An 18,381-nucleotide genomic window follows, 5' to 3' on the forward strand; every position below is an offset into this window, starting at 1 on the left:
ACCACCATCCATACAGCGCTTGGGCGGCACCAGCGTCAAACCGCTACGTACAATGCATGCAGGGTGTTGCATGCATGCGCTGCACGTAGCAATGCCACACATGTGCTCTACGTAGCAACGCCACACATGCGTCGTACATAGCAGCGCAACGTGTGCACAGCCGGCGGTTTGCCCTGCCCTGGGTGTCACTTAGCCTTCGTTCGCCCCTGGTGGCAGCGACTGGGCTGGGGCCTCCACCTCCGCTGCAAGGCCTCTGTTGGGGCTTGCTGTGGCCACAGCCATGCTTCCAGGGTGAAGCTGTGGCCTCAGTGGAGGCCTCGTAGTGGAGTCCTTGGCCTGGTTGGAATGGCAGGGGTTGGGCAGCGGAGTGCAAACAAAGGCCCTGTGGCAGAGGTGGGGGCCCTGGCCTAGTTGCCACTGCAGTGCCAGCACACGTGCACATGATGTCATGACATCATGTTGTGCACACGCGCAACTGGGCACCCAAATCTGGGCACCTACTCTGCTCTTTGCCACCTCTCTCACTCTCTTTTTCTCCCCATGTACCAGGCTCTCTGAGGGGGGGGCGGCTGCCAGAGGGCTGAACTCTTTGCTTGAATGAGGTTCACTCCTTCCTTCCATTGCCCCATACACTCCAGCTTCCCTTCTTCCCTCTTTCTCCCCATTTGAGCCCTCCTCATCAAAGGCTACATAAAATTAGGCCAAGGGTTGTTGTTATCCAGCCTCCAAACTGATTTATTTATTTATTTATTTATTTTCCTGTTTGCTGAGATAAAATTAAATGAAACCTGAAGTGGCAGGCCTATTATTAACTTTGTGAGGGGAGGAATGTATATTTCCATAACTAATGGTTTAGCACCTTGGAGTTACATTTAGCATAGCAGTAAATGTTTAGGGGATACATGCGTAAGGAGTGTTAATTATTCCAGCCCAGTGGCAGGAACACTGATTCAGGCACACCCAACCTGGGATGTGATTATTAAGCACTGATTGATACTGAAGTGAAACTGGGGCTCTGTGATGAAAAGAGAGCAGCTGGAGTATCGCTTATATTAAAGACACTTCTACGTGACATTTTTAAAATTAATGTGCCTCATTCTAAAATTTCAAATGTAGCTCAAACACAGGAAACCACCCAATTACAACTTCTCAGATAATGTCAATTTGATTTATAAATGTCAAAATAGGTTGGCACCAGTGTGTGAGGTGTTTTAGCTTGCGTTGGGGGTGGGGGTGGGGCGGACCTTCTTTTGCGATAATGTTATATATGTGCTAGATAAGCATATCCAGTCTTCTCCAGTTCTATGCAGGTTGGGGGGCACCTTTCATGGGCCACCTGTCAGTTGTTGGTCAGACACTAATGGACTATGCAAAACTGAAATCTTAGTGAAGAAGAGAAGAAGAGTTTGGATTTGATATCCCGCCTTTCACTCCCTTTAAGGAGTCTCAAAGCGGCTAACATTCTCCTTTCCCTTCCTCCCCCACAACAAACACTCTGTGAAGTGAGTGGGGCTGAGAGACTTCAAAGAAGTGTGACTGGCCCAAGGTCACCCAGCAGCTGCATGTGGAGGAGCGGAGAGGCGAACCCGGTTCCCCAGATTACGAGACTACCGCTCTTAACCACTACACCACACTGGCTTGCTCTGGGAAAGAAAGCCACATCATTTTGACTTTCTTTCCAGGGACAATGTTTCAGGCAGGGGCGTCTTACCCAGAGAGGCTAGTGGTGCGGGGTGCCAGGGCGCCAAGTTCTGGAGGGTGCCAGGGAAGAGGCGGAGGCTGGACGCGGCACCTCCCAGCATCAGCTCACTGCCCTTGCCCGCCTCTGCCATGCAGCATCACGCCCGGAGCCACCTTCTGCCGTGGCCACCATGGCACAAAGCGGTCAGCTAAGCCGGGGGGTGCTGTGTCCAGCCTCCGCCTCTTCCCTGCCGGAGGAGCTGCCCTCCAGCTGCTGTCCGCCTCCTCCAGCTTCGCTGGCAGCACCATCCTCCCTAAAAAAATGGTGGACAACTCTGGGAAACAGGGGGGGGGGAGTGCCGGAGGGAGCTTTGCATCATGGTGCCGGATATGCTTAAAATGGCCCTGGTTTCAGGAAATAGATGGAAATGGCCTCCTTCCTCCTGCCAGGCATTGAGATTCTGATTTGCGTGGTGCAGGTCAGCTGACATTTTGCCTTTGCAGGTAAACGAATTGGGATAGGGAGAAAGACAAACAAATCACCCACCAGCTCCCTCAGCTCATAGTAAGAATCCTTCTTCTGAATGGAATTGCAATGCGCCTTCTATTTACTTTGAATTCAATTTGATTTACGGAAGGTGATGATATGAAGATTGAATAATGGAAGAGATCTGGATGAATTTAAGAGAAACTGTGTGTGGAGCAAGATCTGGATCATCTGGGCTGTAATTAATTTAACAAGAACTGATTTGGGTGATATGCAAATTAGTGTAAGGTGTTGGTTTTTTTAAGGTGGAGGCTGACTTGAATAGGAAATGGATTGGGCTCACCTTCGGTGAAATTTAAATTCTAGTAATTATTTTCAATTTTCATGTATACCTGTAAATTAGTATGTGCAAATCTATGCAGATTAGGGCTCTCACTTTTGATTATGAATATCTTATTTTCAGCGATGCAAAGCGGCCACCATAGCATTGTAACATGATTGGAAATGCTGCGGAATCTATTGTTGTGAATAAAAGTGTGGTAACCTGGTTTCCGATAGAATGCAAGATTTTACTTCCTAAGAACCATACCCACTTTCTAAGAAGATCCCACCAGGAATATGACGCATATATTGTACAATGCTTAACAGCAAAAGGTAGGTTTGGAAGTGAGGGTGGATCTAGGTTCTACATGTGAGAGAAGCAGTATTTATACAATGCATACTTTTTCAACGTATCACATATAAGTATATATGATAAAAGAAATTCCTATTTCTTACCTACATTTCCAGTCATTAAGTATGAATTCTGAAAGTCCATCATCCCCATTCCAACAATGTGTATAAAATCTTCAATCACCTGCATTAGTTCTATCGAGCCTGGATAGATCTAAAAAATGAAGGTCAGGCACACAATTACTACAAGACCTCAAAACAAACAAACGGTCACACACAATGGAACTAATGTAACACATGCATGTCCAGCATAACAAAACTATCAGAATCGGAAACTGTTATCAGATTGAAATCGGTATATCAGTGACATGTGATTAAAAGGCAAGCTTTATTTTAGCCTTTAGGGTACATCATGTGTACTCAAGCATCAAGATAGAGGAGCTTTGATCTCTCCCATCTGCATAGTGCAACCATGGGGTGGGCAGTTTTAGCAAAGCGTAAAGCCCTCTCTCCATGGATGATGATGCCAGACACCTCTCAGAGCCAGTGTGCCCCTGATTACATCTGTGGCGAAGGCCTGAGCAACACTGCCAACAAAGCGCAACTTTGCAAGAAACAAAAAGGATGGGCGTTCCTTGGGATGCATCCTTTTGATTTCTTTATTTTATCCATGATTTGCTGCAGTCTGGGAGGGTTACTGCTTTTCTGTAAATAAAAAATTAAAATGATGATAATAATTGTGATGATTTAAAATGTCTACTTTGGGCTTGCCATGCTGACTTTATATGAAAGGGCTATTGCTGGTTGTGGGAGAATTTAGAAAAGTGCCTTTTCCCATGTAAAAATCTACGGCAGTACAAATTGTTCTTGCTCAGTTGTTCATCCACTCCCACCCAACCCCAAGAAAATGTGCTGCAGTTTTTAACTATCCCCCTCCCCACCAAAACACACACACACACACAGAGCATCCTAACCTGGTTAATCCTATGGAAGGACTTTTGAAAGTCTTCATGTGAAGTTCATCATCTCATGGGTCATAAAATATGCATGTATGGTTTATAATACACAATGAATATTTTACCTAATCTAAACAATGGCAACTTGTTGGAAGCGAGCTGTTTCCAGCTAAGCAATCTCATTCTGTTTTCTTTCAAGCACTCTGAATTAAATATGTGCAAACCTAGGAGAGTCTCGTCCTATTTTCTTTCCTGGATACGACATGATTTCCTGGATGTGACATGACTAACTGTGCAGCTTTGAATCTGAGAAAGATACCGCTCCATAGTCCATTTGATAGAACAAATGTCCTAACTTTTTGGCAGGGATTTATTTATTTACTGAAAGCTTATGCCTTTTCCTTCTACCTGTTAAGGGCATCCAGGGCAACTTGCAGCAAAAGTAGAATAAAAAGTTAAAATATACATACATCACCATGACATTAAGAAACAGCTTCAAAAACAGCATTAATAAAACAGCAGCCGTACAAAGCTTGATAAAATAAGAATATCTATTTCAAATGCATGCAGTTTATGCAGTTGTGAAGGTTGTCTGCATGTGCACGCACAATGTACACATACTTGTATGAATGGCTGCTATAGCTTTTAAAATGTGAGGAGGAGTCGGATTCTTTGGAATTATATTTGAACATATTTTTATCAACGTTGGGGTAAAACAGGGATGCTCTTGGCAAATGTATTTTCACAGACTGCATGACTACATAGGAGCAGCCTTGCTGGATCAGAAGAAATGCCCACTTAGTCTTAACATCTTGCTTCCCACAGTGGCCCATCATTTGCCTATTGGAAGCCCACTAAGTAGGGTCAAGGGCACATCATCCCTCTCCCACTGTTGTTTCCCAACAGCTGAAATTCAAAGGCATGCTGCCTCTGAACCTATAATGCCTGAAATATATACATTATGAATAATAGCTATTGATCGCCTTAACCTCCATGAATTTGTCTAATCCCCATCTAAGATAGTATTCACCACCCGTCCTGCAGAAACAAAGTTCCTAAGATTAACTATGTGCTATCTGAAGGTCTTTCTTTCGTAAGTCCAGAATCTCCTGCCAAAACAGACAATGGGAACTTAGGTCATGTATATTGGTTATCTATTTATTGCCAAGTTCAATTTAAAGTCATGGCATTAACCTTTAATGCTGAAGAACTACTTTCTCTCTGTTCAAACCATGAGTTTGGTAGAGATGACATGCTCTCTGTCTCATTACCTGTAAGAAAGGTAGGTGCACCAAAAGCTTGGAATGCTCTCTCTAATGTGGTCCAACAAGCACCTTCCTTTTCCAAGTGTGTGTGGGTATTGAAAATCTATTTGTTCGGACAAGCATTCAGTCCTAAACAATTTGCCTGTTTTAATCCAATGATAAATAACCACTTAAATAATGCACACAAGTAATGTCATTCTTTCTAGGCCAGGTAAGGGGCAAACTTTCCATCAGCAAATGACTGGTAAATCTACACAAATTTACCTGCTGCGCGTCTTCCCATTTCTCTTTGTTCTCTTCATCCAGAAGGTTACTAACTATTTGAAAGAAGTTCTGAAAATTCAAGAAGACAATGAGCTTATATAACAGAAATATATAGCATGCAATACAATAAAAACTTTGTAGTATGTATGATGCTACTTTATATAAGGCTTGCAGCTGAAACATGGTAATGGAGTGTCCCCCTCTGTTGGCAGTAGCACATGTTCTGCTCTTCAGACGTTGTGGACTACAACTCCCATCATCCCTGACTAATGGACATGCTGGTTGGGGTTGATGGAAGTGGGAGTCTAAAACCTCTGGAGGGTACCATGTTGGCTACCCCTGCCCAAGTAAAAAATAACAGTTGTGGGTTTGTGATTTCTTTTGGCTTTCACCTGTACCAGTATACTTCTGTCAATACTCAAATGAACTTATCAGGGACATTTTGTTTCCATTGGTCATTTTAAATTCTGTTGGCTGCTGCAGTTACCTTAAAGATAGAATATGAGCATCTGTGGTAACAGAAATGCTCACATGAGAGAGATTTTCTAGGAAGCAAATTTATCATTTATCCCATCCCCCGGATGTATGGGTTTATAATGCATTGCATACATTTCAAAATCAGTATGATAAAAAAAAAATACCCTTATCTAAAATGATTTTTTTAACAGATGGAGTGCTATAAGGACACAAACTTGTATATTGAACTGTATGGACTAGTGAGGTTGCCATCTATGGCAATCAGTTCACATGTTATCACAACCATGCAGGCCTTTCTAAAGTGTTAAGAAAAGCTACCATTTGTTAAGCAAAAGTTGCAATCCATTGTTGAAGAAAGGCCATTTTTCTTATTTTGTCTTTCATTCCCTGTTATGTGGCCAGTACCAAAATGGTCTTTTTTTATAATAATTTTTATTGGGTTTTCACATTTTTTTAAAGACAGACACACAAAAATACAGCAAAAACAAAACAGATATCGTCTCAACACCTTATTTTCTTAACCTTATTCCCCGGACTCCCCCCCACCCCCTCTTCATACATCCCTATTCCCATGATTCGCTCAGCAAATTTTAGTTTCTTCTTCTTAACCTATAGTTGATATTTTTAAATATATCTCTTCGTGATTATCTTCGTGACTCAAACACGGGACTCTCCCTGGTCCCGGGGGGGGGGATTTCACAAAGAATTTCTCCTCACTCTCCAGCACAGCACTTCTTTTGTTAAATCGTGGAAGAAGTTTCTTTTATAATGTATAAGTGTATCTTTTCCGCCTTAGTTCTCTGAACTTTGCTTCAAAATTGTCTGTAATTAGGGGGGGGGTGCGGACTCCCTTTTAGCACACCCTCCGGTCGTCTCAAATTCGAGGGGAAAATTTCTTAAAGCCAAATTCCGTTTACTCACGGGTTAATTCTTTCGATCCAAATTTCCAGGGAGAAAGTCAGCGCTCTCCGGTCGTGGCTCGCGGCTCCGCTCCACCGAGGTGTCGATCGACTCTCAGCGCCACACCACCCTCCGTACCCTTTTTCAAGGGTCGGGGGGGTGCTTAAGGCGCCCACCGAGTCTTCCCGTCCGCAGGCTTCAGCGCCTGCGGTTTCTAAGGGTCCCCGCGTCACCGGCGCGGCAAGACCCGTCCTCCGTGGAGCCGATTCCCTCCGCAGCTCGGAGGGAATCCGCCATTTCCAGATCGCGCTAACCCGGAAGTCCCCAAAATGGTCTTAACTACAAGAGCAAACAATTGTGTCCCTGAATTGTTTCTTCACAAATTTTGTCTCATTAATTAACATTGCCCGCCAATAATGAATAAACCAAACCTATGCAGCACAATCCTATTCCACCCGGTAAACCAGTTAAAAGTTTCAGCCTTGTAAATGCCATTACACACTTTTTTCTGTCAGAAGTAGAAACTGAAATATAAAAATATACTTTTCTCAACCTTTTTGAGCTTAAGTTATTAGTTTCTATAGCCTGCTTACTGGAATATATTTACATGAACCACATCTTGGACAGTCCACATCTAGGATTGTACTAGGTAGCTTTTAAATACCACATTTTCTGTCAATTGGTTGCTTTCAAGTTATTCTCAAAACTCTATTTTTAACCACAATAAATACTTCAATCCATTTATACCACTTCTATCTTTAGCTGTAAAAGTTGGGCTCAGTTTCGATAACTTTTTTTTTATAAGTAATCCAGGTTTATCCATAGTCTGTCAATTATCCTGTTACTATTTACATTTTAAAATTCAGGCCTTCAGATTGATCCAAGGTCAAAAAGAAGCCAAACTGTACTGTTTTTTGCACTGTGCTTAACCAAATGTGAACACAATATATTCATTCTATATTCCTTCTGTTCCAATCACCTTTTCAAAATGAAAATAGATGTTGCTAGACAGGGCTGGCCCTATCATGAGGTGCTGGGCAGAACGGGCTCCATTTTGTTTTGTTTTTTGTTTAAATTGCTGTTATTTTTTACCTATGTCATTTTAAACTGTGACATTAATGCTGTATTCTTAGTTTTAGATTTTTATTTATGTGGAAATTGTTTCCCATTTGGTTCTGTATTTTTTTAATGTGGTTTATTTATTGTTTATGACTTTTGTAATTAGGTAAATCTTGATATGCTGTAAGACGCCTTGAGCATTCTTTTTTAACTATAGAAAGGAGGCATACAAATAAAAAATGATGATGATGATCGTGGCTCGCCACTGCTGTAACCGCCACCCATCTGAGAAAGACTCCTGTCAAAGTGTTCTGCAAAGTGCCCATCTCATCCTCATGTATCTTTCTAAGGGCAAGGTCTTATAGCTGAGGTGACCAGGAGAAGAAGAAGAAGAGAAGAGTTTGGACTTGATATCCCGCTTTATCACTACTTGAAGGAGTCTCAAAGCAGCTAACATTCTCGTTTCCCTTCCTCCCCCACAACAAACACTCTGTGAGGTGAGTGAGGCTGAGAGACTTCAGAGAAGTGTGACTGGCCCAAGGTCACCCAGCAGCTGCATGTGGAGGAGCGGAGACGCGAACCCGGTCCCCCAGATTACGAGTCTACCACTCTTAACCACTACACCACACTGGCTCTCACTAGCTTTACCTCAGCAGCTAGAAATGCTTATTAAAAAGAGAGAGAGAGCTCCAGCTAATCTGTAAAGAGAATTTCTAGTTGTCCTGACAAAGTGGCAGTGGCACAGGCACTCTCCAGGACCACCTTACCCATAATGCCTCATTCTGAGGAAGGACCCCCTCGCTCACAGAAAGTGGAGAGACTTCCCATGCTACCCCCACATTGTCAATGGCAAAACAATTTAAAAGTAAGGGAGGAGAGGTGAAGGAGTGACAGATGAGAGCAGTAGTAGGATGGCTGCTTAAGGTGCTGCCACACATTGTACTGACCCTCATAACAGGTGTCATTAAGGGCAGAACAAGACATATGGGAACCTGGGTTTCTGCCAAATGGCTGCAAAGCAATGTGGGGGTAAACATGATTTCCTAGGGGTGGGGAAGTGGTGGATAGAAGGGTCTTAACCTTTCTCCCACCTGCCTCTTTTTTTCTTCATCTGCTGCCTGGGTCCATTTTCCCCTGTGACATAACATACATACACCCAGAAATCCAAGCAGATTAACAGGATCTGGAGGGAGAAACTATGGGAGGAAAGAGGCAGATGCAGGAAGAGTTAAGCACACAAACTCAATGTTTGTGATGCATAATCTAGCCCTCAGTTCTTCAGAAATTATGGCATGCTGGCATTCTAAATATTAGCTGTCAAAATAAATCTAAGTTTTCAAAGCCAGGGCATAGTCTGGTCATCTTGTGTCTAGACCCGTTGTTGCGAATGTGACGTGAGAGTGCCAAACCACAAATAAATCTGTGCTCAAATCCTGAATACTCTCTGGAGGCTGAAGCACATCCCTTCTGCATTGTGTGAATAAATATTTAAAATACTAACCTTTCTGTCTTCCATATTTTACATCTCCGCATGGGGAGGAAAGCTTTTCACATCACTCAGTGACTTTGCACAGTGACTGATTAAAGTTAAAATTCATATGATCAAACACACACACACCAATCCTTCACACTTGATTATAAGTGTGGGGGAAAGGTTTTCACTTTCACAACTACATCATGAAAGCAGCTCTGGATTATGTCATAATGGAGGTCCTCTCCTAAGCACATGCTAAAGATCACTGACTCTTTTTGAACACCCTGGAATTTGTTTCCAAGTAATCATTCATAATGCAGAGAAGAGTTTAAATACTTCATCACTACCAATATAATCTTGGTATGTGCATACAGTGGTATCTTGGGTTAAGTACTTAATTCGTTCCGGAGGTCTGTTCTTAAGCTGAAACTGTTCTTAACCTGAAGCACCGCTTTAGCTAATGGGGCCTCCTGCTGCCGCCACGCCGCCGGAGCTTGATTTCTGTTCTTATCCTGAAGCAAGGTTCTTAACCTGAAGCACTATTTCTGGGTTAGCGGACTCTGTAACCTGAAGCGTATGTAAGCTGAAGCATATGTAACCCGAGGTGCCACTGTAGTACCCTACTTCTACAGAAGACACATAAAACTACTCAAAAAACCAGTTCTGCACCGCAGTTACGTCTAAACATACTTAAAGTTTGTCAATGTTAATTCCATTAATTATATATATTCATGGCAACATGGCAGCTAAACCAATTGTTGCCAAAAGTTTAATAACAAAATCTCTTAGTACATTGTGGTGTTCACCTTGCCTGTTTCTGCAACTGACACACCACACACTGTGGATTGTCTATGTTAAGTTGTGGGCGAACATATCAGATGACACAGCGATTCTTCCAAAGCAGCTCTTTATTTGTAAGCTGGAACAGAACTGAACTGAGGAGCTCAGTCAGCCTGCTTATATAGAACTCCACTAGAATGCAACAGTAACCATTTTCTGTAACTAGCCAGTCACTGAATGTCACTTTCGATCCTTCATTTGCATAACTATCTACGGTATCCCCCTGCTGGCCCAGGGTGAGAACTTCAGTACATAACAGTCTATTAATATACTACCATTACATTTCATATCAAACACCTGTCTTCATAACTTATTTTTAGAGGGGATTGAACTGGGGTGAGGATTTCACATAATGAAGGTTTTGATGGACTTTCTGGATGCATGCCAGTTGAATGTTGGTTGAATTTGGGCTATAGGGTGATTTAAAACAGGTAACAAAGAGGCCTTTCCTGAACATAGACTATAGGAAGTTGCCGTATATCATGCCAAACCATTCTTCTATTTAGCTTGGTACTGTGTACACTGATTTCAGGCAGGGGACCATTATCAGCCATACCTGGAGATGCCAGGGACTGAACCTGTAACATTCTGTGTGCCCTGCATGTGCTCCACAACTGAGTTAAAACCCTTCTCCGAAATTGCTGGAAAGCCATTAAGTGGCATCATAATGTGAATAAACCCTTAATTAGAAAATTCACAAGTGCAAAAATTACTAAACTGACTAATTAGAAACGGGAAAGACAATTCTAAAGACTCAATCCAGTCTTCAATATCAAGGCAGTGGGGAAACTGTTCATTGAATTTACATTGGGGATATATATTTGCCAGAAAATATGTAACACACCCCTCTAATATCCTACACTGCATCACTGGAACAGCAGTAATATATAGCCCATTATAAAACAGAGTGTGAATATGAGATGAGAAGGAGCTTAACCTACAATATTCCTCCCTAAAGAGATAACTTCATTTCTATAATTATTCCCTTCCCAACACCTCTGGAAGCATAAAAGATTATAAGGCTAACACAGACATCCCCTAAACGTGTCCATACTTCTAAAAGGTTAATTAAAGGCCATAAGAAAAGGCTTTCATGTTAAAAATGTCCAGAGAGCCTTATTGATTTTAATTTAGCTTTAAATGTCTTATTAGCACAATGCAAAACATCTAAAAAGCAATGTGATTTTAAGCCAACAAGCTCTAAAAAACAGAATTAGTGGTACCCCCCCCCATATTCTCAAATGCTGATGTTGTTTTCTCTCCTATTAAGAATTTTGCAGCACCTAGGGACGCGGGTGGCGCTGCGGGTTAAACCACAGAGCCTAGGACTTGCCGATCAGAAGGTTGGCGGTTTGAATCCCTGCGACGGGGTGAGCTCCCGTTGCTCGGTCCCTGCTCCTGCCAACCTAGCAGTTCGAAAGCATGTCAAAGTGTAAGTAGATAAATAGGTACCGCTCCAGTGGGAAGGTAAACGGTGTTTCTGTGCGCTGCTCTGGTGCACCAGAAGCGGCTTAGTCGCTGACATAGTTTACCTTCCCTATGGTGAGATACTTAAATACTTAGCATGATTTGTATAATTTTTTTTAAAAGCTTTATGAACTCCTTGCACATATCCAAAGACTGCAAAGTGTTATGAATCAACTTAATGTCATGATGTAATCAATGTGCATTGCAGGACATACTAGAAACATAGCAGTTGTTCTGGGGCCTGTTTCTAAAGAGATATGCTGGAATCTGATGAATTCTGGGCTAGATTCCAGCTTAGAGAATCTAATTCTGCCAAAAAAGCCATCCAGGGGAACACTGGATGGCACTGCTAGTCTCACACTTTTTTACCCCAGCTCTTTGTTGGGCAGGGGTTGACAGGAAAGGCAGTTGGGGCAGATGAAGTTAGGAAGTGGTGTGTGGTGGGGTGAGAGGTAAAGGTAAAGGGACCCCTGACCATTAGGTCCAGTCGTGACCGACTCTGGGGTTGCGGCGCTCCTCTCACTTTATTGGCCAAGGGAGCCGGCGTACAGCTTCCGGGTCATGTGGCCAGCATGACTAAGCCGCTTCTGGCGAACCAGAGCAGCGCACGGAAGCACCGTTTACCTTCCTGCCAGAGCAGTACCTATTTATCTACTTGCACTTTGACATTCTTTCAAACTGCTAGGTTGGCAGGTGGGGTGAGAAGAGCAGGGCAATAGGTGAATTATCTCCCAGCCTACGCATTTTGCTTTCTGCTAGACTGATGATTTGGGATGCTATGTGGAGTCAAATATGTGGCTTGGTATTTGGGTCTCAGATCCAAACTCTATTGGTTGAATTTAAATCCTTCGAAGACAGAGGTCCTCTGGCTGGGGCGGGACGATATGGGATTGAGGGGGCAACTCCCATCTCTTGCGGGGGTGCAATTAGTGCCAGCACTGTCCGTTAAGAGTTTGGGTGTAATCTTCGATACCTCCCTCTCTATGGAGGCGCAGATTACAGCTATAACAAAGGCGGCATTTTTTCATCTCCGCCAAGCTAAGCAGTTGGCCCCTTATCTCTCTCGCCCTGACCTAGCCACTGTGATCCATGCGACGGTCACCTCCAGACTGGATTATTGTAACTCGCTCTACGTGGGGCTGCCCTTGAGACTGACCCAGAAACTCCAGCGGGTGCAGAATGCCGCGGCGAGACTCCTTATGGGGTCTTCGCTGCGAGATCACATTCATCCGGTACTATACCAGCTGCACTGGCTCCCGGTGGAGTACAGGATCAGGTTTAAGGTGCTGGTTTTAACCTTTAAAGCCCTATACGGCCTAGGACCCTCGTACCTACGGGACCGCCTCTCCTGGTATGCCCCACAGAGAAACCTACGGTCTGCAAATAATAACACCCTCAAGGTCCCAGGCCTCAGAGAGGTTAGGCTGGCCTCAACTAGAGCCAGGGCCTTCTTGGCTGCGGCTCCAATCTGGTGGAACGCTCTGTCACAAGAGAATAGGGCCCTGCGGGACCTGACATCTTTCTGCAGGGCCTGCAAGACAGAGTTGTTCCACCAGGCCTTTGGTCAGGGCACAGCCTGACTCCCTCCTCTGGCAACCTGCACAGAATCTTGCTTAATCAGTTGCCATTAATTTGATTTCAATTGATTTTTATAATGAAATATTTTTAGAATGTGCAATTATCTGATTGTTTGATTGTTTTGATTGTTGTTAGCCGCCCTGAGCCCGGCTTTGGCTGGGGAGGGCGGGATACAAATAAATTTTATTATTATTATTATTATCTTGTGCTCAGTTTTTTGGGTACGCTTCTTCCCTTTCAGCCTCACCATACTATCTATGAAAATAGGTATTTAGTTGCGGCCGCAAATTTTGACTAGCCACACTTATCAAGGCCACCATTTTATTCTCTTCATGACACTTTCTCAAATTTCAGGCCTGAAAAGCTGGTGGACCACTCAGGTTGCTCCTTTTTAACACCCGAGTTGGAACATGTTTTAATCATGCATTATAATTGTTTGCAAAGAATTAAGACAAACTAGACTGGTACAAAGCAAATGCTTTGTGACTTAAATATTTATCAGATATTTATTCAAATCAATTTGAGGCATTGTTTGGGCACTTAGAAGTTTGGTACAACTCTTGAGATATTTAGAAAATGGAGGCCTTTGAGCCTTCCCAGCTGAGCAGTGGCAGAGGTAGAAGAAACTTTAAAGAGGATCCAGTCACATAAAAAAGTTATTGGAACTACTGTCGTAAATGCAGAAGGCATCCCAATCAGAACCACTCTTGACTACAGTACAATACGCTGGTCTCCTTCATCAGCTCATGATGAAAGCAAAAAGCACAGTGAGAGTTATCGATCCCCAGACTGATCTAACCTTTCTCGGGATTAGATCAAAGAACCATGAAATCATGGTTGCCCCAGATAAGGAATATCTTCTGATTGTTATCCAAAATACTTGTGAATAGACCATCCACACCAATCTTATGAGAACTGTGCTACAATTTTAAAATAACATTTACTACAGCTTTATAAAGGCATAACATACCACTAAGAAACATTTCCAGTAACTTGTCAGGAAGTTTGCAAGCTAAAATCTCTCGTGTGTGCAAATGCATTGTATTTGTAACTGAATTAATAAAAGTGTGTCTAACTGCTTAAAGGACAATAAATGTAAATGCTTAAAGCACGTGTAGAATTTTTAAAGAGAAAGATTTAGAATTAAAGCAACAACTTTGATTAACAGCACACATTTCCTCCTGAGATTAGGTTGGCACCTACGTTAGCTAATTTTCATCACCAGCTGACAAGATTCTTATTCTGCTAGGCCTTCTGAAGTATGAAAATGGCCTGTGATGATTATTTGTTGTTTAATCAAAGGTAATTGATTAATAGATGTGCATATTTGTGTCATTATTTTACTGTTGATTTCATGTTCTCATAAATATTATTCTATTATGAATATTGTGATTACTTTCGTAACGAATGATGGAAAATATATATATGGGAAACTAACTAACTAACTAACTAACTAACTAACTAACTACCGTATTTTTCACCCTATAGGGCACACTGGCCCATAGGGCGCACCTAGGTTTTCTTTTGGGGGGGTAATAAAAAAAATATTTCCCCCCCCCCAGCCACGGGGCTGGGGCGGGGGAAGCCTGAGCTTCCCCTGACCCCAGTCCCCAGAACAGGCTGCTATCCGCAAGCCTTGCGAGCCTGGCGGGAACTCCCACCAGGCTCGCAAGGCTTGCGGACATCTGCCCGAAGCCCAAGGTGCGCTCCGGAGCGCGCCCTGTGCTTCGGGCTGCAGGCTGCTGCCCCCAAGCCTTGCGAGCCTGGCGGGAACTCCCACCGGGCTCGCAGGGCTTGCGGATAGCTTCCAGAAGCCTGGAGAGCGAGAGGGATCGGTGCGCACCGACGCCTCTCTCTCTCCAGGCTTCAGCGAAAGCCTGCATTCACCCCATAGGACGCACACACATTTCCCCTTCATTTTTGGAGGGGAAAAGGTGCGTCCTATAGGGCGAAAAATACGGTAGCTAACTCTGGCTTCAATCTTAAGCTTCCCTTCTGTTCATATGCACTTTCTGCATGTGGACGTGGGAAAGAGGATTTTCATTGCACCTTTCTCAGTGCTATTTTTCTAGAAAAAGAGGTACTAGAACTCACCATGAACGCCTCCCTTGTTCTCTTTATAATGGCAATGGAACTGAGTTCTAGCGAATTCCAGCTGAAAAAGAATCCCTGACCTTTTTCTTGCCCCTCTGCTGCCACACTGCACTGTTTTGATGGACATGAAAACCTCCAGAACATATTTCCAGAGGATATAGGGGCTACAGAAAGGAACAGAGAATTGCAAAAAAAAACCACGCTCCTCCCCCCCCCCCATATGCAAGAATGTGAGCAGAGTTCAGCTCATGGGAACTTAAGATCTAGGCCGTTGTGTTTCTATGAACATTTGAGGCATTTTTTTTAAAAAAAGCAGGGTAAGAGCCTAAGCAACTTGGTTGACTTTAATTCTTCACTTTTCCATGAATCATTAATGCAGCAGATGATGGAAACATCCTACAGCCAGAGTCAATTTACAGCAACATCTGTTTTCTGTCTCTTTTTTCAGGTTTATGCCTCAAGTATAGGTGCTTAGCAAGCTGAGACACATGGATAGGTAATGCTATTCTAGGCTGCATCAACAGAAGTATAGTGTCCAGATCAAGGGAAGTAATAGAACCACTCTATTCTGCCTTAGTCAGACCACACTTGGAATACTGTGTGGCACCACACACTTCTTGGCACCACAATTTAAGAAGGATGTTGACAAGCTGGGATGGGTGCAGAGCAGGGCAACCAAGATGATCAAGGGCCTGGAAACTAAGCCTTGTGAGGAGTGCTTGAAGGAGCTGGGTATGTTTAGCCTGAAAAAGAGGAGACTGAGAAGAGATATGATAGCCATCTTCAAATATCTTAAGGGCTGTCACATGAAGGAGGGAGCATGCTTGTTTTCTCCAGTTGCAAGAAAGGAGATTCCGACTAAACATTTGGGAAGACTTTCTGATGGTAAGAGCTGTTCAGCAGTAGAACAGACTCTCACAAGAGGTGGTGGACTCTCCTTCCTTGGAGGTTTTTAAACAGGCGGGATGGCCATCTGTCATGGATGCTCTAGCTGAGATTCCTGCATTGCAGGGGTTGGACTAGACCCTCAGGATCCCTTCCAACTCTAAGATTCTTTGTCAGAAAAACAAAAACAAACCACAAGTGTGGGCCAGTGTTAAATGCATGCTCAACATTTGACTTTGGGATACAGTAGGATGCTGCAGAAACAACACTGCAAATGTGTTCATATTTGTATGGTTTCAGATCCTGGGTTTATCAAGAAGGTCAGCATCAAGATATCAGTTGTCTTCAGGTAGGGTTTGAGGAGTTGTGGGTAAAGAACATGCAATCCTGCATCCAGCCATGCTTAAACAAACCAGCACATCTGTATTAGCCCCTGCAGTGTCATTTATTTGCCATTGTAGAAAGAAAGTTTGCATCCAGGAGGTATTGGGGGAGGTACTTTCTTGCTTACTTAAAAAAGCCCTAAACTCTTAATGACAGTAGTTCAAGATGAAATCTTAAACTACAGAAAATAGCCAATATAATGTCCATTCTGTGCAGGATTGACATGCAAATTTCTGTGGTGTTTTTTTTTAAAGGAAAAGTTTGGTACAGGAAGCCGAGGACAGGAAACCCAGAAAAATGCAGTCCATATATTCAAAGTTATTAGCCAGCATGAAGTTCTTTCCCCTCATAGACTTCAATTAAAGTCACACTGCTATCATCTAATTAAAATAATTTATTGTCCTAGCAGACAGTTGCATGATGTATTCTGAGTAGCTTAATGGATGGTCATTTTATTTATTTATTCCCTTAAATTAATATCCTTCCTTTCTTCCATCATGAGACCCAAGGCGGTGTACATATGGTTCCCAAACAATCACCCATGCACAATTGACTAGATTCAGACCTGCTTAATTTCAGCAAGTTGGTGGTCTCATGTGCCTTTAGGTTATATCCTGGGACCACCAGACACTAGCGTTCATGGCCATTCTTACTACTTAACATTCTGCTTTAGGTTTTGATACAGGAGGTGTGCTTAAGAAAGATTATGTCTCTCGTGATTAGCTAGCTCTCGGTGGCTACTATTCAGGATGGCTTTGCGCCACCGGCAAGATCAGAGGCAGCACGCCTCTGAATACCAGTCACCAGGGAAGAGCAGTGTGAGAAGGCTATTGCCTTCATGTGCCTGTTTGTGAGCTTCCCACTGGCATCTCATTGGCCACTGCAGGAAACATAATGTTGGAAAAGAAAAGCTTTGGGGCTTATCTTAAATTCTTCTCATGCTGCCCACAGTGGGTTTTTTTAATTTTATTTTAAGGATAAGCAAAACTACTATCCTCTCTGTCTGGGTCTGGCTGTAGAGTTGAGTTAAAGCAGCCTTTGTTGTCTTCTCTTTTAACACTAATTAGGATGTGGCTTTATCAGATTGAAGTACCTAGGATAAACGGTGTCAAATTAACGATGTTGCCATTGTTATGTTTGCTTTTGCTGCAGCCTAAATGCCTGATACAAAGACTTTCTGAATCAGCACATATGTTCAGGAGGTGGTGCACTTCCAGCTATCTCATAGCTCAGTGTGACAAAACAATTAATTGTGCTGGCTTTGCAACCAACCGAGTCTGTATTGAAGGCTGGTATGCCAGTTACAGAGCATCAATTTATTATCAAATATTACATGTCAGCAATAATGAAAACTGCCGTGCCTTTAATCCTAGTGGCCATTCACTACATAGTGAATGTAAAAACAGAATGTGGAATGCAGAAACAGATTTCACGTAACTGCCAAAGCTGAGCTCTCCTACTCTCCTCTCCTGCACTGGTCATGCTATCTGGGGCAGATGGGAGTTGTAATCCACAACAGATGGAGGGCACCATATTGGAGAAGAATGATCTAGTCCAGTGTTTGGTCCTCTCAGTGAAAGCAGCTCTCTAAGATCTCAGGCAGCTGCTCTCCTCACTAGAGATCATTTTAACTGGAGATGCCAAGAACATTCTACTCACTTAGCTATGGCTACTTAGCTATGCTCTACTACTAGTTTAACTTACCTGGACTCCATCAGAAGCTGGAATGTAGCTTGCTCTTTTAAATGTATCTGTAACATTTCTGAGAATTTCCACAGAAACCAAGAGATCCCCAGCATAAAAATTCTTCCTCTGAGTTAAATCCAGAAGGGTCTTTGTCACCTGGGACATTCCTTCACCTGCCAGTGTCCTCTGTCCTTTTGCAAGATGTTCTTTAAT

General features: G+C 43.1%; 1 protein-coding gene and 1 pseudogene across 5 annotated transcripts in view; one reads left to right on the plus strand and one right to left on the minus strand.

The window, feature by feature from the left end:
- ADGRB3 (adhesion G protein-coupled receptor B3) overlaps window positions 1-18,381 on the minus strand; it is a 452,998-nt gene that overhangs the window by 234,072 nt on the left and 200,545 nt on the right. For all 4 annotated transcript variants that reach the window (XM_081905943.1, XM_081905944.1, XM_081905942.1 and 1 more), the window contains 3 exons: window positions 18,187-18,381; window positions 5,325-5,393; window positions 2,945-3,053 (listed from right to left, as the gene is read on the minus strand). In XM_081905943.1, coding sequence (XP_081762069.1) covers window positions 2,945-3,053; window positions 5,325-5,393; window positions 18,187-18,381 — 373 coding nt within the window. The remainder of the gene's footprint in view (window positions 1-2,944; window positions 3,054-5,324; window positions 5,394-18,186) is intronic.
- LOC309366269 (dynein light chain roadblock-type 2 pseudogene) lies at window positions 12,334-14,206 on the plus strand (annotated as a pseudogene). Its single transcript has 2 exons — window positions 12,334-12,343; window positions 13,728-14,206. The product of its transcript is annotated as a dynein light chain roadblock-type 2 pseudogene (transcript).

This window comes from Podarcis melisellensis (assembly GCF_964234715.1).
Source record: "Podarcis melisellensis genome assembly, chromosome: 3".
Taxonomy (NCBI): Eukaryota; Metazoa; Chordata; class Lepidosauria; order Squamata; family Lacertidae; genus Podarcis; species Podarcis melisellensis.